The 22,712-nt window shown below is 41.3% G+C and overlaps 1 protein-coding gene across 1 annotated transcript in view; it reads right to left on the bottom strand.

Moving 5' to 3' along the window:
* Positions 1-403: 403 nt before the first annotated feature.
* LOC144598442 (protein associated with UVRAG as autophagy enhancer-like) overlaps positions 404-22,712 on the bottom strand; it is a 43,363-nt gene continuing 21,054 nt past the window's right edge. The window contains exons 5-15 of the mRNA XM_078408585.1: positions 20,656-20,848; positions 19,169-19,285; positions 18,571-18,622; positions 18,116-18,233; positions 12,496-12,638; positions 11,247-11,311; positions 7,656-7,894; positions 7,064-7,125; positions 3,576-3,729; positions 2,513-2,603; positions 404-507 (exon numbers count right to left, since the gene is read on the bottom strand). Of these exons, the coding sequence (XP_078264711.1) occupies positions 404-507; positions 2,513-2,603; positions 3,576-3,729; positions 7,064-7,125; positions 7,656-7,894; positions 11,247-11,311; positions 12,496-12,638; positions 18,116-18,233; positions 18,571-18,622; positions 19,169-19,285; positions 20,656-20,848 (1,338 nt within the window). The remainder of the gene's footprint in view (positions 508-2,512; positions 2,604-3,575; positions 3,730-7,063; positions 7,126-7,655; positions 7,895-11,246; positions 11,312-12,495; positions 12,639-18,115; positions 18,234-18,570; positions 18,623-19,168; positions 19,286-20,655; positions 20,849-22,712) is intronic.

Consider the following 22,712-nt stretch of genomic DNA (forward strand, 5'->3'; position numbering starts at 1 on the left):
CATAAAAATGTGTCCCTAACAATAGGTCATGTAATTTTTTTTAATGTACATTTTCACAGTTATGGGCCCCAAAGCTTCAGCACGAAGTAAAAGATAAAAGATTAAGTCCTAACTTCACAAAAGTTAGAAGGTCCAATTCCTCAGGTTCCGGAAAGAGTCTTAAAGAAGTTAATTCACATGGTCAGTTAAATGGCAAATAGCCTGCCCAGCACTGAAATATGCCATGTACAAAGAATGATTACCAAGATAACCATGGTGAAGGCACATTTGTGCAAGACAATTCAAAACTTGCGGCGTTCCAGACGCCGTCATTTTGTTTATTTTAAAAAGCATGGAATTTAGCATCATTTTCTAAACTGATATTCATTCACTACCACAGGATTTCAGCTCAATGTCCAGCCTATTATCTATCGGAAAGAAGAAGGAGCTCTTTCTGTGCGCAGATCCCGGTACACCTGGGACATTGTTCTGTTTTGAAGCACTCTTTATGAAACCAAGTCTTGCATACTGGTGTTTGGGAGGAAAATAAAACAAGTTAGTTTATCAGTCATTAAAAAAGGTACAACCATTTAGAAGCCAAATAATTTCTACATTTGAAGAGGGGACTCTACAACTTACTGCAAATCACTAGTATAAAGGTTTCATTGAAATAGTAAATGTGTTGCATTGTAACGAGGCAAGATTTTTTTAAGGCTCTTTAAACAAAAAGGTGGAAGGGGGGGCAACAAAAATAAAGCTTAGAGGGAGAATGAAAGAATGGTACAGGGATCAATTGTATGCAATCGCATGCATCTTGAAAAACTGTCAATTTACCCGAATGTTGGGAATGTACAAATGCACATATTACCAGGTCTTAATTGTCCCAGAGCCATTTGCAATAAACCAAATCAGTATTTTCCAAGAAAACTAAATGTAGGGAACCAGGCTATAGAGTGTATATTGCAACTATTTTATAGGAATGGCGATTATGAAATAGCAAACTTATTAAATACATATTTAGAACATTTTTGCTTTTAAAGAGAATGTTAGATTACAAGGATATGCTCTACACTGCAGTAATGGTAAATTTTAAAAAGCGTCCAAGCAGCATCTGTATTGCATAGTTTTTGAACTAAGTTATGCCAGCTACAAAATCTAGTACTTGTCTAGTTTTCATCACCACCTTGTCCCTTCCCAACTCTCAAGATATTCTTCCCAAAATTACTGGGCTCATCTTGGCCTATCAAGAAAGTTAATACCTTTTGGAAAGAAATAAGGGAGTGGGGTGGGTAGTAGAATTAATTGTGTTCAGTTGGAAGCACAAGATAAAATAGTCATGTACACAAGATTAATGTTTTGGGATGGGCATTCTTCCCAGATTTGTCCTTACAAATTAATAAGTTTGCATCCATGGCATTTTATTTCAAATGTTTGGGTATTATCAGCCTAGCAAGAATAAAATGAGAAATAAAAATAGTGTAAAACTGCTTCAGACAGGGAGCTCTAGGGGATTATGTTAATAACAAAAACAGGAAGAACCAATCATTTCCAGTACAGGAAAGTGGCCTTTCCACCATCAAATTGGCTCCAGTTATTTTATTGTGTTTAGTCCACTCAGTCCCATTCCCAAATTCTTCATGATAAAAAGTTTCCCTTTCACAAAAGCCTTCAAATGCAGGTTTTCTTCCCAACACAAGAATTCAAGCCAAATCAACCAGTGCCTTAGGAAGTGCATTCTGGATCATAACTCTCCATGCAAGTTTATCTGCATGGCAGCCCTGAAAACTTGCCAGGTATTTTTTTTGCATTCCCAAGTTCCTGAACCCTATTGAAATAATCTCTCTCTAGACTTGTTCCCCATAAGAAGGTCAGAGGATCCCTCAAGTTGAACCTTCCACATACTTGTTTCAAGACATCCTCTTGATACACTTAGCAAATTCTGCCCCCTCCAAACCTTTTCACACCTTATTCCAGGAAGCATCAGGGTAAATCTTTTCTGCATCCTCTCAAAGCTTTCCTGAAGTGACCAATACTCCAAATCTACAGAGATTTTAAAATGCTGATTTTTTAAATTCTTTATTTATCCCTCTATTTACCGGGGTCTTAAAATGCTTCTATAACCACTCAAATCCATCTCAAACATTAAAAACTATGATGTATGTTTAGAATTATTCTCCTTTAGAATTATAAAGAGTTGTATCTTTTAGTCCTTATTGTGCTTCCAGCAACTATCACTCTACAATATAACAATTCATATGGCAAGGATCTTCCAATTGCACCAGCTTCCTATTTTGTTGCCATTCTTTCCCAATTCACTCAAGCTTCATGATCACTTTAATATCAAAAATAACATTAACAAATTAAATTAGTAAAGAACATCTGTATCAGCATTTCAGCAAGGGAAGCGTTTTTAAATTCTTTGACTGTAGGCTAAGATCACATGACATTTTATCTGGAAACTGCCTGTAGAAGTGTTGCATCTATCAAAGCTAGTGGCCTAATAAAACTTTGACACCAAAAGAGCAGCACTCACCACAACATTGTTTGCATTGCTCTGTCTGAAAGGGGAAAATAATGTCTTTACTCTTGCAAATCACACAGATGAAGCCCATGGCCATGCATATCTGGAGAAAAACAGTAAATTCAAGAGTCCATAATGAATTCAGTCTATTGATGAAACTGATGAATGCCAGTCAGATTAAAGCCAGATGCCAACATGTTAAAATTTGCAGTAGAAGTGCTTACAATTCCTGCTACATTTTTGCAAGTTTGATAACCATTGAACCCAATAATTATATTCCTATAATTTAGTATTGGCATTAGCCATCCTGAGAATTCAGTCTCAACATTTTCTCACCATTGCTCAGGGATCCTAAATACCTCATCCAACAATTACACTATGTAAATGTGGATGAATGGAAGAGAAGGGAGAAAACAAGTCCTTCAAAGAATAATTGTAATGTTACCCAAGAAGAACCTAACCACAGGCATTGGAACAATTAATTTGACTGCATTCAAAAATTTATTAAGTAGATTACATTTCAGTGGGGAAAATATATAGGCCAAATCATATTTTAAGATATCAAATGCTTACCTGATCTTTGCACAATTCTTTAAGGGTAGAGGTTGATGCATTAACATTTTGGAATGGTGAGCTAAAAAATCTCTTAAATTCTTATTACAAGTGTCCAAGCAAAATTATGGTACACTTTCCTTGTTTGAATTACTCTAAAAGAACAAATAAATGACTTGCATTTTGTGCAGACACCTCCCTTCTTCTGAGAGCAACCCATTGCACACAATTCCACACAAGTTTTAAGTTTCACTTTTAAGACGTGCAAAATAAGTGACAGAAGGAAGGAATACAGCTCCTCAAGTAATTGAAGAATCTTTACTGCTCATTTAAGAGCTTTGATTTGATCCCAATCTCTACAACCTTAATTCTGCAGAATGTTTCAGCATCATCTTAATTTTTCAGATCTCTGGGGTAGGGTTTAAAATAGAAAACCTGGACTATTTCAGTTCAGCTTAAGAGGTTGATAAAAGTCAGATTTAAAAAAAATTCTAAACTGAAAAGACAGACCAGATGGGTTTACCTTGCAATTTTTTACATGAGAAAGGACATTTCTCAGAGTATCTTTCAGGCCTGGAACCAGCAGGCACTTTTTCACCATCACCAAATCATTCAACGAATACAAGTGCAGCTCCTCAGATAAATGGGCTTGTAATCGCCAGAATTCAACCATTGCACTGTCGAAATGCACAGGAAACAAGACCAGTATCAGGAGTCGGCATAAATTAATGCAGTATCTTAACCAGCAATGACAGGTCATACTTGTAACAATGATGGAATATAGATAGAGGCTAGACTCAAAATTAATGCATTCATACAAGGAAAAGGACCACTGGAATGGCAAGTAACTTAATCAAATCATTAATATATATTGTAAATAGTTGCGGTCCCAACACCGAGCCAGTGGCGAGTGGAGTGCCGCAAAGCTCTGTGCTGGGGCCACAACTATTTACAATATATATGAATGATTTGGATGATGGAATTCGAAGTAACACTAACAAGTTTGCAGATGACACAAAGCTAGGTGGCAGTGTAAACTGCGAAGAGGATGTTAGGAGGTTGCTGGGTGACTTGGACAGGTTGAGTGAGTGGGCAGATGCAGTATAATGTAGATATAATGCAGTATAGGTTATCCACTTTGGTGGCAAAAACAAGGAGGCAGATTATCTCAATGGTGTCAGATTAGGTGAAGGGGAAGTGCAACAAGACCTTGGTGTCCTTGTACACCAGTCACTGAAAGTAATAGTGCAGGTACAGCAGGCAGTGAAGAAAGCTAATAGCATGTTGGCCTTCATAACGAGAGGATTTGAGTATTGGAGCAAAGAGGTCCTTCCGCAGTTGTATAGAGCCCTGGTGAGACCACATCTGGAGTATTCTGTGCAGTTTTGGTCTTCTAATTTGAGGAAGGATGTCCTTGCCATTGAGGCGGTGCAGCGTAGGTTCACGAGGTTAATTCCTGGGATGGAGGGACTGTCATACGAGGAAAGATTGAAAAGACGACTTGTATTCGCTGGAGTTTAGAAGGATGAGAGGGGATCTTATAGAGACGTATAAAATTATAAAAGGACTGGACAAGCTAGATGCAGGAAAAATGTTCCCAATGTTGGGGGGAGTCCAGAACCAGGGGCCACAGTCGAGGAATAAAGAGGAGACCATTTAAAACTGAGGTGAGAAGAAACATTTTCACCCAGAGAGTTGTGAATTTGTGGAATTCTCTGCCACAGAGGGCAGTGGAGGCCAATTCACTAGATGGATTTAAGAGAGAGTTAGATAGAGCTCTAGGAGCCAGTGGAATCAAGGGATATGGGGACAAGGCAAGCACAGGTTACCGATTGTGGATGATCAGCCATGATCACAATGAATGGCGGTGCTGGCTCGAAGGGCCAAATGGCCTCTCCTGCACCTATTTTCTATGTTTCTATGATACTGTCCTTGACATCAATTGTATTCTATGTAAACTGTACTATTAAAGTTATTGATTTGGGGACAGCTTTACCCTTGCATTAGCTTTTAGCGATTTAATGCAATGGGATGGAGAAAATATCCCAAGTAACTACTCGTATTGTAGAAACATAGAAAATAGGTGCAGGAGTAGGCCATTCGGCCCTTCGAGCCTGCACCGCCATTCAATATGATCATCCAACTCAGTATCCCGTACCTGCCTTCTCTCCATGCCCCCTGATCCCTTTAGCCACAAGGGCCACATCTAACTCCCTCTTAAATATAGCCAATGAACTGGCCTCAACTACCTTCTGTGGCAGAGAATTCCACAGATTCACCACTCTGTGTGAAAAAAAACTTTCTCATCTCGGTCCTAAAAGACTTCCCCCTTATCCTTTAACTGTGACCCCTTGTTCTGGACTTCCCCAACATCAGGAACAATCTTCCTGCATCTAGCCTGTCCAACCCCTTAAGAATTTTGTAAGTTTCCATAAGATCCCCCCTCAATCTTCTAAATTCCAACGAGTACAAGCCGAGTCTATCCAATCTTTCTTCATATGAAAGTCCTGCCATCCCAGGAATCAATCTGGTGAACCTTCTCTGTACTCCCTCTATGGCAAGAATGTCTTTCCTCAGATTAGGAGACCAAAACTGTACGCAATACTCCAGGTATGGTCTCACCAATGCCCTGTACAACTGCAGCAGAACCTCCCTGCTCCTATACTCAAATCCCCTCGCTATGAATGCCAACATACCATTCGCTTTCTTCACTGCCTGCTGCACCTGCATGCCTTCTTTCAATGACTGGTGTACCACGACACCCAGGTCTCGTTGCATCTCCCCTTCTCCTAATCGGCCACCATTCAGATAATAGTCTGCTTTCCTGTTCTTGCCACCAAAGTGGATAACCTCACATTTATCCACATTATACTGCATCTGCCATGCATTTGCCCACTCACCTAACCTATCCAAGTCACTTTGCAGCCTCCTAGCATCCTCCTCACAGCTAACACTGCCCCCAGCTTCGTGTCATCCGCAAACTTGGAGATGTTGCATTCAATTCCCTCGTCCAAATCATTAATATATATTGTAAATAGCTGGGGTCCCAGCACTGAGCCTTGCGATACCCTACTAGTCACTGCCTGCCATTCTGTGTCATGTAATCATGCTAATCTGTAGCTCAATGTCATCTACTTGCCTTGGTTCCATAACACTTGCCTCAATCTGGGAAATGGGGAGTGTGGAAAATAAAAATATGCACATTAAGAACACATTAGGTTATTTGATAGGTCATGAGGACCTCTAGACTATAGTCAGTGAACTATGGGGATGAAATTTTGAGTAATACAAGTTTTCAAAAAGATGGATTGACTATTGTGAACCAGGAGACTCAAAATTTCAAACCTCATCCAAGTTACTAAAATCCTTGTGTTGGAAATCACCAAAGTTGCATCATTAAAAAACCATCGAGCAGCTATTGCTGCAATTTTGCAATAAAACATTCACTGGTGTGCCTTTAAGCACAAGAATTCATTCTGCTGATAGCTTTGTGTTGTTGCCATACCAAGCAATTATGCAAGAATTTGTAGGGAAGTGCATGAGAATGCAGAGGTCCTCAAAAAACATTGGGAGGGGCAAGGGAGAAGAAGGGGGAAAATGGGTGGGGAGAGAAGAAAAATGTTGGCTTCTCACAGAACAAAACCATCTGATTTTTAAATCTACTTTGCCTGATGTAGGCATTATTGAATCACTCTGGTTGTGGTCATTAAAAGTAACTATCCCATTCTGTTAGTGTATTGTCCAGAACGTGTATGCAATCTCATACTAACAGGACAGGGTAGTTATGTTGTTGACCGATTCCAGTACATTGCACAACTAGGTTGCAAGTCGTTGACTGGAGCAGGCGTTTACACTTTCCTTTAACTTTTGTTTAAATTTAAAAAAATGTATTTTGCATTTTGATCTAACCTGTTAATATGCAAGATAATATGACAGGACAAAGACATTTAAACCATCTGATTACTCTTTTTTTTAAAGACAAGGGAAGGGTTAAAAAATTTAAGCAGGTACCTTTTAGCCAGTGGACATGTTCTTAGTAGTTTCTTGATGTGATTCAACTGTTCTTGAAGTTCCTGATTAAAAGTAGCTTGTATTACTGAAGTGCCATCTAGCGAGTCAAAATCATTTCACAGCTACAAAAGCATTCAAAAACCAAACTTCTGTTGCAGCTCTTCTCCCCACTCCACACAAAAATAAATATTTAACTATTTCGGTTAAAAAGTGTACAATTATAAATATGCAAGCTGCTTATTATTAATTGAGAGTAGGATTTACATAACCATTGATTCAAGGGCAGTGTAACTATGGCACCAGTACCTCAATATCCAGACCAATAAATACATGCGTACAAGGAATATTACTTCCAAGGTCACAACATAATCCAAACTTGGAAGAGCATCCGACTCAACAACACTAGAGAAGTACCATTACACAGACTGAAGCAGTGAAAATATATTTCAGTTAGAAATGAACAATAAACACTTGTCTTGCTAGTGATGCCCATATTGAAACAATGAAAAAGATGACAAGCAGTGCTCCATTTCCAAATTGCATCATCAATCAAATTAAACCGACTGGCACCATTCCACTTCCATACTACTACCTTTGCTTTTCTCAGCTCCTTGACTTTGCTGTAAAGAGAGTTGTTGATATAAAAGATATTGAACAGAGGATCATGCCATATGCTCTCCAACAGCTGTTTGGAGAAATGGCAGACTGGATGCTTGCTGAAATCCCACTTCATTAGGATTTGGCCAGGGATCAGGGATTCTTCATTGTGGTGGCAACATTCACAGAAGTATTTTCCCAAATACTCACAGTAACGTAGCTTTTTGATGTATTCTGCAGAGAAATTGGAATAAAACATCTCTTTTGACTATCTAATGCACAAACCATTTTTTGCACGTAGTGCCATAAACAAACATTTCAAATGATACAACTGTATACAGAATTGGCTTAATTGAAGGAAGCAAAGGGTGGTGGTGGAGTATTTTTCAGACTGGAGGCCTCTGACAAGTGACGTGACTCAGAGATAAGTGCTGGGCCCATTGTTGTTTGTGATTTATATCAACTATTTGCACGAGAATGTACAAGGTAAGATTAGTAAGTTTGCAGATAGTACCAAAGTAGGTGGTATTGTAGACAGTGAAGATGGCCAGCTTACAATGGATCATGGTGGGCTCTCTATTTCTTGAATCATCAGTGCAGGCTGTGATTTGTTCAGTACCTTTTCATACCTCTAGTTTCCCTGACTCGGTCTGAAGGGTCTCAACCCAAAACGTCACCTATTCCTTTTCTTCAGAGATGCTACCTGACCCACTGAGTCACTCCAGCATTTTGCGACTGTCAAAATTTACAGTAGGGATGGGCAGGACTATCTATCAGTTGGGCAAGAGGATTGAGTGGTGGCTAATGGAACTTAATGTAGATAAATGCAAGATGTTTCATTTTGGGAAGTTAAACCAGGGCAGGACCTTCACAGTGAAAGCTAGAGTCCTGGAGAGTGTCAAAGAGGAGAGGAATCTAGGAGACAGGTACACAGTTCCATGAAAGTGGCATTACAGGTAGATAGGGTAGTTGAGAACGCTTTTAGTACTTTAGCCTTCATCAGTCATGGTATCGAGTATAGAAGTTGGGATGTTATGTTTGTTGTATAGGACTGTGGCAACACTGTATTTGGAGTATTTGTTATAGAAAGGATATCATTAAAGCTGGAAAGAGAGCAGAGAAGATGAGGATATTGCCAGGACTTGAGGGACACTAAATGTTATTCCCTTATCATACATCTGTACACTGTGAATGGCACAATTGTAATCATGTATTGAGTTTCTGCTGGCTGGTTAGCACGCAACAAAAGCTTTTCACTGTACACGCGACACTTAACTAAACTAAGATTGGGAAACCGAGACATTATTCCTAGGAAAGCAGGAGGCAGAGGGGTGATTGTATAGATATATAAAATGATGACAGGAATAGATTGCACGAATGCACAGAATCTTTTACCCAGGGTAGGGAAATCAAAAGCCAAAGGACATAGGTTTCGGGGCAAGCTTTAATAGGAACCTGTTTTCCACTCAGAGGGTGGTTCATATATGGCATGAGGTACCAGAGGAGGTAAAAAAACAAATTGATGGACTAATTCAGCAGGTCAGGCAGCATCTCCAGTAACATGAATAGGCAGGACTATCTACCAGAGGAAGTAGTTGAGGCAGGTACCATCACAGCATTTAGAAAGAGCTTTGGACAGATACATGGATAGGAAAGGCTTAGAGTGCTATGGGCTAATGCAGGCAGATGGGACGACCTTAGATGAGGCATCTTTGTTCGCATGGATGAGTTGGGCCGAAGCTGGAAAGAGAAACAATCGCAGATGGCTGATTGTCACTAACATGTGCAGAGTCGTGGTCTTAGCACAGAATTTCATAATACATTAGATATGAAGCGGAGAAAATAACCCCATGGATATCAGTATCATCAGGAATGGATTGAAAACTATGCAGTAACAGATTTTGCTCCTTTTGCCCAAATGTGACAACCAGCAGGCACTTTGATTTAAAGTACTGCCATTTGACAATACAAATTAACAATGGTTTAGTCATATTTTAACAGCCATTAAATTGTTGCAATTTCTTGCTCCCTCCCACCTCTCTAGGAAGTGGCAAGATTACCACTGCTCTGTTCACAGCCAAGGAGCACCTGGCAGCTCGAGCAAAGATTTACATCAATCATGTACACGTTGTCGGTCGGAAAGAATGATTTCACAACAGTGGATAGTCCAGTTTTGCAACATTCAGTTGCCCAAGACAGTTGAAATATATATTTAGTGCATTAACCAGCATGGTAAAAATTTCAATGTATTTTAATTACTTTGCACCTAATCTGAATGACCTTCCAAAGAGGGCAAAAACTAAATAAAATAGGTTCAAATTTACTCTCAGGGAGAGTTAGATGTGTCTCAAGCTTTAAACACCCACATAAATTAAGAATAGTAAGAAAAGCAGAATCAAAATAGTTAAAAACCACTTTTAACTAGTCCTTAATTGAAAATGCTGCCTTTCTCGATTCCGTAATCAGAAGCAATTTCAGCCATTTTCCTTCCCTTCCTTCTCAAGTGGCAGTTTCAAACTAAAATGCTTCATGTCATAAGCCACAAGGATCTCTCATTAATGTCGCTTCCCCCTTCCCCAAATCAATACACAATTTGACAAAATGGTTTTAAGCCATCCTAGACATCGAGCTTGCAATGGCAGTGCTGTACTTAAGACAGAATTAGTTGCATTATCATTTTCCCCTAGAACTAGCAATTACTCTCTGTATCACTTTCTATATAATTAAGCTAACAGAATGCTGGCCTTCATGTCAAGCTGAAAAAAAAAAGTTGGTCAGACTCCATGTGGAGAATTTTGTTCAGTTCTGGGCAGGATCCTGACATGCAGCAAGTGCACAAATTCAGCAAATTGATACCAAGCCTTAAAACCACAGGGAGTTGGTTCCTTGCCATAACAGGAATTGGTTTATTTTAGGTTTAAATGAAGGGGAAGTTTAAATGACAGAGACATTTCATCTTGTAAGTAAGATGAAAGTTTCAAAAAATGTTAAGTTTTAAAAGTAAATAGCTGGAATTACATTTTGCAATTATATCAAAATCTGAATCTTGCACCTCAAATTAGAGGTTGTCAACTGAAGTTTTACAATTTGGGAACTTGAAAATAGATCAGGAATTCATCTGAAGACATTGCAGAATGTGGAGTAAGGGCAAGCAGCAAAATAAAAACAGTCACTCTGGGCAGTTACATCTTAGCAATTTGAGGAAAATTGTGGATGCATAGTCATGAAGTATTTTCAAATGAATTGGTGTTAGAGATTATTCAAAGAATTATGTGGGAGTAGCAACCATTAATTCAAAAACATGAACCGGTTTAAGAACATTTTGTAATATACATTGAGCGACCCAGATCAGAACAAGTTTTGCCACATAGAGAATGCTGATGCAGGCTCAAGATGCGTGGCCTGCTCTTGCCAATTCTAATGTGGTCACTAAATGTATTAATTTTGCGTCATACACTGAAAGCCAACAAATCTAGCAAGTCATTAAAAAACCACAAGTAGCACATTTATGTGACTGAATGAATACTTGAGAGTAGGTACAGCAAAGCCAAGCTGCCCGGGATCAAATGCACTTTCTGCTACGTACTCGGTTCAATTAGTGTTCCACAGCCAGCACACAGAGAATTCTGAGCAGCCATAGCAACTTCTCTCCTGCAGATGCAAAACAAAAATTGAAGAAAAAAAATAAAAACTATAATTGGAACCGGAAACATTAAGTACAAAAAGGGAAATGTCAACTTTTGGATTTTTGTCACCCAGTTTGTCTCAGACTTCTATGCACATTCCAACAAAGAACACAAGAGCTCACTGGTGCATCAACCCCCCTGCTCCACTGCAGGCACGTCTAGAACAGTGACGTTTGGAGGACAAGAGTGGTAGGAAAAGGTTAAGATTGCATTTTGGATCATTCTTCAGGAGAAGGGTGCAGAGTGCTAGGGGAGAGGAAATGTCATCCAGTGTGGGCCAGGAAACAAGTTTTCAAAACAAGAAAAAAATTGGACAATTTGGAATAAGCAGCAGCTTCACAGAAGAGATGGGCTTTCCAAACATGACAGCAAATGGCTAAACCATTTTGGTTTGCAGCACCATTTCATAACAGGAGGTAAGGGGACAGAAGAGAGGATTGTGCTGGAGTGGGAGCAGAGGGAGAGCAACCAGAGTGCCATACTCTGAAGATTATGAAAACATTGTGGAGACCAGGTTGGAAAAAAATTCCCATTCTATATAGATAAAGTAGATACAGAAAATGAATGATGTACACTTTACTCTAGCTCCAAAATAATCTGCTCAAATAACATTTCAGAAAGTTTAAATTCACTTGACATTTATTTAACTGTGTGAAGAGCTGTGCATCAGAATAGTTCAAATTAATAATTAACACAAATAACTTACTGGAGGTGGAGTTTGCTCGATAAAAATCATAATCTTGCATGTATATACTGGGTGGCACCACCAGCAGTGGCTGCCTCGCCAACAGTCTGTCCTTTTTTTGGATATTTTTAGTACATGTTAAAAAGAATGTTTTAGTGTTCCTTGGTTTGTTTTATGTGGGGGGGGGGGGGGGGGGGTGGTTGGGGGAAACCTTTCTTCAATCTTTTACCTCGACGGAGATGCGATTTTTTCCGTATCGTATCTCCGTATGGCTCTATGGTAACTCAAATCTCTGCACCTTAATTGGTACATGCGACAATAACCTGATCTTGAAACCTTGAAACAGGTTTTTGTTTTGCACAAATTTCTCCAAATCCATCTAAATGACTAAACAACTTCAGAGCGTTGTATTTCACACAGCAAACAATGCTCGATTACTTCTACTGCAATGTATCTGCACATACTTCTGAGGTGAATGGATGAAGAACAGAATTTGGAATCGAGGAGGTGCCCATTCAGCCGTGCCCCTCAGTCGAGAGTTTATTTTGAAGTCGGCTGCCAGGTCCACAGATTCTTCTGCACCAGGAGTGTCCTTCAGAGGGAGAAACTGGATGGACAATGAAACGTTATGTTAATGGCAAAACACAGAGATGCAATCTGGTCCACATTTTAAGATGACTCTTCAGGGTGGCCTGTGCCTTAAATATGGATCCACTTTCCAGCCATTTGGTATCCATACTAGTTGCGTGGTACACCAACATTTAGCTTCAGTCCATCCGCTTGCTGACATCATCCATGAAGAACTGCTCAATTCCACATTACTAATCAGTCATGGTTATACAACATGGCAACAAGCCTTTCAGCACAACCCCTCCATGCTGACCAAGATGTCTACCCTTGGTCTCAAACTGGTCTCACCTGCACAAATTTAGCCCATATCCCTCTCAACCTTTACTATTCCTCTACCTGTGTAAATGTCTTTTAAACATTGTAATTATACCGCCTCTCCAGCTTCCTCTGGCAGCTTGTTCCATACATCCACCCGCGAGGAAAAGTTACCCAGGTCTCGTTCACATCTTTCCTCTCACCTTAAACCAACTTAATTTTGGACTCCCTTACCCAGAGGAAAATACCGATTAGCCATCTTATTTACACCTCTCATAATTTTATATAGACTCATGATCACTTCTCGACCTACACCTCAGGAAGAGTTTCAACTATTCAGTCTCTCCTTATAACAAGCCCTGCAGCCCCAAAGCCATTCTGAAAAAATATTTCTGCTTTCCAGCTTAATGACATCCTTCCTATAGCTGGATGACCAAAATTGTACACAATGCTCCAAATGACGACACGAGACTGCAGATGCTTGAACTGGGCAAAAAATTAAACAGACTGGAGGAACATTCAAGGTCATCAGAGGAACGGCAGGTGAAGAAGTGAGTGTGGGGATTGGCTGAGCCATTAAATTAGCAAATTGGTAAGTTAACTAATTAGTCAATTTGTCAATTAGTCAATTTGTTCAGAAAAGTGCGAGTCTTTGGCGAGGAGGCTACGCCAATAGTTGGAGATGGTGAGACGGTGTAAAGAAACAACAGGTCAGGCAGCATCACTGGAGAGAAGGAATGGGTGATGTTTCGGGTCAAGACCCTTCTTCAGACTGCAGATCAGTCTGAAGAAGGGTCTCGACCCGAAACGTCACCCATTCCTTCTCTCCAGAGATGCTGCCTGACCTGCTGAGTTACTCCAGCATTTTGTGATACCTTCAATTTGTACCAGCATCTGCAGTTATTTTCCTACATAAAGAAACGATAGGTCAGCTGAGTCAGTGTGATGTTTGCAGGATGCGAGAGGTCAGGGACACCGCTGGTGCCTCTGGCTGCTACAAATGTGGTAAGTGTGTCCAGGTTCAGCTCCTGAAGGACCGTGTTGGGGAACTGGAGAGGCAACTGAACTGGATGACCTCAGGATCATCCGAGAAAACGAGAAGTTCCTGGACAAGACCTACAGCGAGATTGCTACCGGAAGAGAGAAGGTGGGTGATGGCGAGGAAGGGCAGGAAGCTTGGAGTACACGAGACCCCGCGGGTTGTACCTCTTGTAAACAGGTTCACCCTCTTGGAAGCTGTCGGGACAGAAGACACTGCTAGTCTGAGCAGCAGACACGTCCGCGAGGCAAAACATGGCGCCGAGCCAAAGCTGAAGAGACTGACGTCAGGCAGAGCCGTGGTAGTAGGGGACTCCATCGTGAGAGGTACGGACAGGGGTTTCTGCGGCAACAGGCGGGATTCAAGGATGGTGTGTTGCCTCCCTGGTGCCAGGATCCAGGACGTCATGGACTGAGTGCAGAGCATCCTCAAGGGTGAAGGTGAGCAGCCAGAAGTGGTAGTGCATGTCGGCACAAACGATGTCAGGAAGAAGAGGAAAGATATTTGGCAGCGTGGCTTTAGAGAGCTCGGAAGAAGGCTGAAAAGCAGGACCTCCAGGGTGGTTATCTCCGGTTTGCTTCCAGTTCCTCGTGCTGGTGAGGGCAGGACCAGGGAGATACAGGATCTGAACGTGTGGCTGAGGAGCTGGTGCAGGGGGCAGGGATTTAGATTCGTAGACCACTGGGATCTGTTTTGGGGTAAGGGTGAATTGTACAAAAGGGACGGGTTGCACTTCAACAGGCGGGGGGCCAGCATTCTGCCAGGCAGGTTTGCCACTGCTACACAGGTGGTTTTAAACTGGGGGGGGGGGTGTCAAATGGGATAGCCAAGGATGGAGTTAAAAGGAAAGAGTATAGAAAAAGTTAAGACCTCAGAATTAATGGGACAGAAACCTCACGAAGGAATAGGAGAGTATGACCAAGTGTAATTGGAATCAATGTGAAAGGTGAGATGAGTAATGGATTAAATGTATTATATGAATGTTGGAAGTATAAGAAGTGGATGAGCTTGAGGCTCAGTTAGGGATTGGTAGATATGACATTGTGGGGATTACAGAGACATGGCTGCAGGAGGATCGGGACTGGGAACTGAATATTCAGGTTTATACGTCCTATAGAAAGGACAGGCAGGTCGGCAGAGGAGGTGGGGTAGCTCTGTTGGTGAGGGTTGAAATTCAGTCCCTTGCAAGGGGTGGCATAGGGACGGACGATGTAGATTCACTATGAATAGAGTTGAGGAATTGTAAAGGTAAGAAGCCACTAATGGGATTTATCTACAGGCCTCCAAACAATAGCCCGGATATAGGGTGTAAGATGCAGCAGGAGTTAAAACTGGCATGTAACAAAGGTTATGCTACTGCGGTTATGGGGGATTTTAATATGCAGGTAGACTGAGAAAATCAGGTTGGTTCTGGACCCCAAGAAAGGGAGTTTGTAGAGTGCCTTCGAGATAGATTCTTAGAGCAGCTTGTACTGGAGCCTACCAGAGAGAAGGCAATTCTGGATTTAGTGTTGTCCAATGAACCAGGTCCAATAAGGGAACTCAAGGTAAAAGAACTGCTTGGAGGAAATGGCCATAATATGATTAGTTTTAATCTGCAATTTGAGAGGGAGAATGTTAAATCAGAAGTGTCAGTGTTGCAGTTGAACAAAGGGGACTATGAAGTCATGAGAGAGGAGCTGGCCAAGGTCGACTGGAAAAGGATCCTAGCAGGAATGATGGTGGAACAGCAATGGCAGGAATGTCTGGGCATAATCCAGAAGATGCAGGATCATTTTATTCCAAAGAGGAAGAAAGATTCTAAGGGGAGTAGGAGGTAACTGTGACTGACTAGGGAAGTTAGGGATGGAATAAAACTAAAAGAAAAGCTGTATAACATAGCAAAGAGCAGCAGGAAGCCAGAGGATTGGAAAACCTTCAAAGGACAACTGAAGGTACAAAAAAGGGCAATACGGGCTGAAAAGATGAAGTTCGAGGGGAATCTGGCCAAGAATATAAAAGACAGCAAAAGCTTCTTTAGGTATCACAATGAATGGTGGTGCTGGCTCAAAGGGCTGAATGGCCTCCTCTTGCACCTATTTTCTATGTCTCTCTGTAACTGAGCAGATCAGGCAGGAGCCATGAAAGGAATGAACAGACAACATTTCAGATGGGACTTTCTTCAGACTGATGGAGTAGTGGAGAGGTACTTAATAGATATAGGCGAGAGAACAGCTGGAAAGAAACTGTCCCCGAATCTACAGGTATCCATTTTCAAATTTTTGTGACTCTTGCCTGATGGGAGAGGAAAAAATAGAGAGTGACCCTTAATAATGCTGGTGGCCTTGTGGTGGCTGTGTGAAATGTAGATGGAGTCAATGGAAGGAGGATAAACACAAAATGTAACTAAGCGGGGCAGGCAGCATCTCTGGAGAGAAGGAATGTGTGACATTTGGGTCGAGTCACTTCTTCAGACAGAGGACAATAGAAGGGGGTTTAGTTTGTGTGATGGTCTGGGCTACTCCACAACTCTCTGCAGTTTCTCAAGATCTTGTAAGTAGTAGTTCCTGAACCATGCTGTGATGCATCCCGATAAAATTATTTCTACGGCACATCTGGAGAAATTGATGAAGCTTGTTGGAGACATGGCAAACGTCCTAAGGAAGTACGGACGTTGGTGTACTTTGTTGGCCAGAGTCATAGAGCTGGAAATGGGCCCTTCAGCCCAACTTGCCCACACTGACCAACATGTCTCATCCACTCTAGGTCCACCTGCCTGCATTTGGCCCATGTCCCTCTAAAACTATCCTCATCGTGTACCTGTCTAAAGGTTTCCTAGTACAAGGCAATAATATCCGCCTCCTCTGGCAGCTCATTCCATAATCCCATCACCCTCTGTGTAAAAAAAGTTGCTCCTTAGGTTCCTATTAAATCTCTCCCCACTCACTTTAAGCCTATGCCCTCTGGTTCTCGATTCCCCAATTCCAGGCAAGAGACTCTGTGCTTTTACCCAATCAATCCTTCTCATGATTTCTATAAGATCACCCTTTATCCTCCTGGACACTAAGGAATAGTGTCCTGGCCTGCTCAACCGTTCCCTACACTCCAGGCCTCAAAGTCCTGGCAACATCTTCGTAAATCTTTTCTGCACCCTTTCCAGCTTGAAAACATCTTTCCTATAATATATATATATATTTGGTAATTAAAACTGAACACAACACACTAAATTTGGCCTTACAAATGTCTTGTATACTGCAACATGACCTCCCAACTTCTACACTCAATGCTCTCAACAGCTTTGAAGTGGCTGGTCCAGAACAAATTACTGGCAAAATTAATTCTTAAGAACTTGAAGCTTTCGACCATCTTTACTTCAGCACCATCTATGTATACCGTGTGGGTACTGCTTCTCTTCCAGAGGTCAATCACACTCTCCTTTGTCGCTGGCATTGAGGGAGAGGTTGTTGTCTTGGCACCAGATTGCAAGATTCTTAATCTCCTTATTCTCTACCACTTCTGCTACTTATAATTCTTTAGCCCCACTGCCTGAACTTTACCATAGACATCCAGTCCCTTTACACTTCCATTCCCCATTAGGAAGGCCTCAGGGTTCTGTTTCTTCCCTGAACAGAAATTTAGATTTTCAGTCAGAGAGTTGTGAATCTGTGGAATTCTCTGCCTCAGAAGGCAGTGGAGGCCAATTCTCTGACTGCATTCAAAGAGAGCTAGATAGAGCTCTTAAGGATAGCGGAGTCAGGGGGGTATGGGAAGAAGGCAGGAATGGGGTACTGATTGAGAATGATCAGCCATGATCACATTGAATGGCGGTGCTGGCTCGAAGGGCCGAATGGCCTCCTCCTGCACCTATTGTTTATTGTCTACCCTGGCACTACTCCCCATCTCTTTCTTCACCTCAAATCAATATGATGAAACTTGTCAAGCGATATTGCTCTCTGCAGCCTTGCTTTGCACATGCTAGCCATCACATTTCACCCTTATTGTAAAGTAAATCTTGCTGGGTTTTATCAAATGGTGCTTCAAGTTGGAGCTTATTTTTGTCTTTAACCAAAACTGTCAAATAAATGTAGTTCTAAAGTTCTAACAATGTACCTTATCTAATCCTGACCAGGATATTGCAAGATGAACTTCCCCCACACCAGAAAAACAAAACAGCCACATACTTTATCCAGCACCATTTCCACGGAGTCAAGGTGATGTTCTTTAGTATCTGGCTGTAACCACATTGTTCGAAATGATTTAAATAGTCGGCGAGCCAAAAATTCAGGAGAAAGACAGTGCCTGAAAAATGGGAGTTTGAGCACATATCCTTCAGTCACTGCAGTAAAGTTGAATTATGGTTACATGGTTATGCAGCAAATAACGAGAGTACAGAGCAAGAAGCACAAATTCAACCACCATGGGGGCTGTGGAATTTAAATTTGATTAGTAAATCAGATTTTTTTTGTAAATCAAATCATTGGTAACATTGAACACAAAACTATCAGGCTTTCATAAGAATCCCACTCAGATCAATGACATACCAACTAATACTTTGCAATCCTCAAACCACACAAGCATATTTTAAACCAATTAAAAGAGACTTGTCAATGATTGAGAAAGGGTGAGAAAACCTTACCTTTCTATTGACTTTAATGGACCGTTAGAACCCAAAACAATGTCATCAAATTCTGAAAATTTAAAGAAAGTCAGAATAAATGAGAATGTCAAGACCAAGCAACATCAATGTTTTGCCAAGTGGAAGAGCAAATATCTTAAAACTGTTATGCCATCTGTACATACTTAAAACACCAGATCTGCAGGGGGCAGCTGGTCCATTGAGACAGGGAACATGGATTTAGTTTGGGGGTAAAAAGATACAAAAGGATACAAGATAAACTTTCACTCAGCGGTCACAATCTAGAATTCTCATTTCGGACAAGGATTTGGGAACAGTGCCAGATTTTTTTTAATGGAAATCAGAAACTTTGAGGATATTTGGGAGGGTAATGGGACTAATCACGAGGTACCAATGAGGTGCTAAATGTTTTCTTGTTACAACTTGACTATATTGTTAAAATCCAGATAGATCCATTTAATTTATAGTTTAAAAATGCAAATGGAGAAAAAGTGGAATGCCATTGGGAACTTAAGTCTGTTTGCATTTGTCTCCCAATTTACTCTGGAATACCAGTAAAGTTTTTAAAAAAAACCCAATTCCATTCTGACACCTGTACCTATTATCACAAAATCATCATAACCATCGTCATCAGCACCAACAGCAGCATCATCACCATTTTGACTGTCCTTGGAGCCAGCATCAGATGAATCATCCAACTGAGTAACAGAACCACCTGCAAAACAAATAAGTCTTGTGTATGGATAAAAACGCCAGAGATGCAAAAAACAGAACCTACAGGCAGATGAGCAAACTAATAAGCCAGGAACTAAAATCTCCCCAAAATCCATAAACAGAACTGTCCTGGCAAAATCAAGGTATACCAGGAACTAGTGTTACAAATAGAGCTTGTGACAAGTTGGGAAAAATAAACAATGTTCTTGGAATAACCAGAACTCTGCTAACTCAAGGATGGAAGAAAAGAAAACTAAATAGGCAGTTTTTAGATAAGAATATAATGAGAAGTCTTGGAAATGAAAGATCACCAAGCTACAAAAAAAATGGTTAGATATAAAGTTGCAAGAATGAGCAGCTTGGTGGTGCTAGAGTTTCTTCTACAGCCCAGAGATCTACCTGGTAGGTTAATTAGCTACTGCTGATGACCATGTAGAGTGGATGATAGTGATGTAACATTTGAATGATGTAAACGAAAGAAGAATTGTAGTGAGAGCGAAAGGAGAGAGTGATAGGCATGCAAGAGAATAAAGCAGCAAGTCTGCAGGGAAATAGCAGAATTAGAAATGAGGAGCCAGTATAAACCCAATTCGGATTCTTTCTGTATCATAGCAAGAAAGCTGTCCAAAAAATGAAAGATATTAATTATTTGTAGCATTACCAAAAAATCCATACAAAAGGTAGTTGTCAAATGTTTTATTTTGCTCAAATTTATTCTGCAAAGTTCCTAATTGAAATATTGTCGTAATGCTTTCCAAAAATTATATTTTTATTAGTTTCTTATTAGGAGCGAGGTTGGAGTGTAAGAGTGTGTCTAGTGGAGGTGGGGTGCAGGGGCTTTGTAGCCAGTTCCACTGCAAGGCTCCTGAGGGAAGTTGGAGTCAGAGGGCAGGCCCAAAGGAGGGCAATCAAAGAACTTGCAAATGCCGCCGAACGGAGCAGTCACTGGCTGTGGCTGAAAAGAAAAGATACTGTCTGGGCTGCCACGTGACCATCTAGAGGCTAACCATAAGACACACACCCAGGGCTGATCACCCTGTGGTGGGCCTGCCTCGACTGAGAGTGTCTTGTGATAAAAGGCCGAAACACCCAGTGACGTTGAGGTACACAACTGAAGATTGTGTCTGAATGGTAACAACATCACCTAGTGGTCACCCCCAAGAACAACACCAGTCAATTGTAGTGCAAACCTTAGGGATTGTAACATCTAGTCCTACTAATCAATATTAAGTCAGAACAAGTATTAATTTCTTTAACCTGATCATTTTAGATGCAATACCGATTTTATTTTAAAAAGCAGAACTACAAACTGAAATAAATGCATGTTTTATATCTAACAAAGATCATAAACAAGGCAGTTCAAATACTTGCATTCAAAACCGCTGTCTACAGAATTTACAGAGTCAGAATGAGATTCCTTCTTAACACAAGTTCTCACAACTGATGTCTGGATAACGGAAAGATTTTCCACTTCTTCCAGTTCTGCTTGCTCATACAGGATGTTGCATTTAACATTCTCTAATGTAGCAATAACCAAATCTGCAACAATAAGGTGTGTGTTCTCCTATAAAACAGAAACATTGACATATCAAATTCACACGAGCACAAGCTGCAGTGAAAATAATAGAATAAGTGCTTTCCATACGACGTCTTCACAGAAACCATTTACAATATATATTAATGATTTGGATGATGGAATTAGAAGTAACACTAGCAAGTTTGCAGATGACACAAAGCTGGGTGGCAGTGTGAACTGCAAAGAGGATGTTAGGAGGTTGCAGGGTGACTTGGACAGGTTGAGTGAGTGGGCAGATGCATGGCAGATGCAGTATAATATAGATATAATGCAGTATAGGTTATCCACTTTGGCAGCAAAAACAAGGAGGCAGATTATTATCTCAATGGTGTCCTTATACACAGGTCTCTGAAAGTAAGCGTGCAGGTACAGCAGGCAGTGAAGAAAGTTTGTATTCACTGGAATTTAGGATGAGAGTGGATCTTATAGAGATAAAGTTATAAAAGGACTGGACATGCTAGATGCAGGAAAAACGTTCCCAATGTTGGGGGAGTCCAGAACCAGGGGCCGCAGTCTAAGAATAAAGGGGAGCCCATTTAAAACTGAGGTGAGAAGAAACTTTTTCACAGGGAGTTGTGAATTTGTGGAATTCTCAGCCACAGAAGGCAGTGGTGGCCTATTCACTGGATGAATTTAAAAGAGAGTTAGATAGAGCTCTAGGGGCTAGTGGAATCAAGGGATATGGGGCGAAGGCAGGCACAGGTTACCGATTGTGGATGATCAGCCATGATCACAATGAATGGCGGTGCAGGCTTGAAGGGACAAATGGCCTCCTCCTGCACCTATTTTCTATGTATCTATGTTTCTATGATTTGGGCAAGGATGCTTCTAATATTGGCCAAAGTAGAAAGTGGCACTGGAGAAGGCAGCACTTTCAGTCACAAGAAGTGTTGATTGTTATGGGTGCAAGTTTGGATGCTCATCAACTGCTTTGCTGTATTGTAAGGACTGCAAGGACAAAAACAAAACAATGAAAATTTGAAACAAAGGATACATAATCCGACAGCACCCAAGTGGGATCAACTTTTAGATCAATTGTTTTTGGAGAAAGTCTGGAAATTCTATTTAGAGCAGATATTCTTGCCCAAGATATTCGTGTCTCACACCCAGCAGGAACTACAGTCACTGATGGACTGCTTCTATCGGGCTTGCAAGGACTTTGGGCTGACCATCAGCCTGAAGAAGACAAACGTCCTGGGACAGGATACTGAGGCACCGCCTGTCATCACCATCGACGACTACGAACTCAATGCCGTCCATCAGTTCACGTACCTCAGCTCCACCATCACCGACAACTTCTCCTTGGACACAGATATTGACAAGAGGATCGGGAAGGCAGCTACAACTCTCGCTCGCCTCACAACTTGAGTGTGGACCAATCCAAAGCTGACAATGAAGACAAAGATAGCAGTCTACAACGCCTGTGTCAACAGCATGCTGCTGTACGGCAGTGAGACATGGACTACATATGCCAGACTGGAGAGAAGACTCAACACCTTCCACCTTAGAAGCATCGACCGTATCCTGGGTATATCCTGGCAAGACAGAGTGTCCAACACAGAGATTCTGTCTCGCACTGGCCTTCTGATTACGTACACTCTACTCCGGCAGTGCAGACTGCAGTGGCTGGGCCATGTCCACCGCATGGAGGATGGCCGTATTCCAAAAGACATCCTCTATGGAGAGCTGACATCTGGGAGGAGAATCATCGGCCGCCCCCAGCTACGTTACAAGGATGTCTGCAAGAGAGATTTGAAGGTGCTCGACATCGATGTGGAGTCCTGGGAGAGCCTTGCAGTTGACCGTACGAGGTGGAGAGGTACCCTGAACCAACATCTCAAAACAGGGGAAG

This window comes from Rhinoraja longicauda, chromosome 12 (assembly GCF_053455715.1).
Source record: "Rhinoraja longicauda isolate Sanriku21f chromosome 12, sRhiLon1.1, whole genome shotgun sequence".
Classification (NCBI taxonomy): domain Eukaryota; kingdom Metazoa; phylum Chordata; class Chondrichthyes; order Rajiformes; family Arhynchobatidae; genus Rhinoraja; species Rhinoraja longicauda.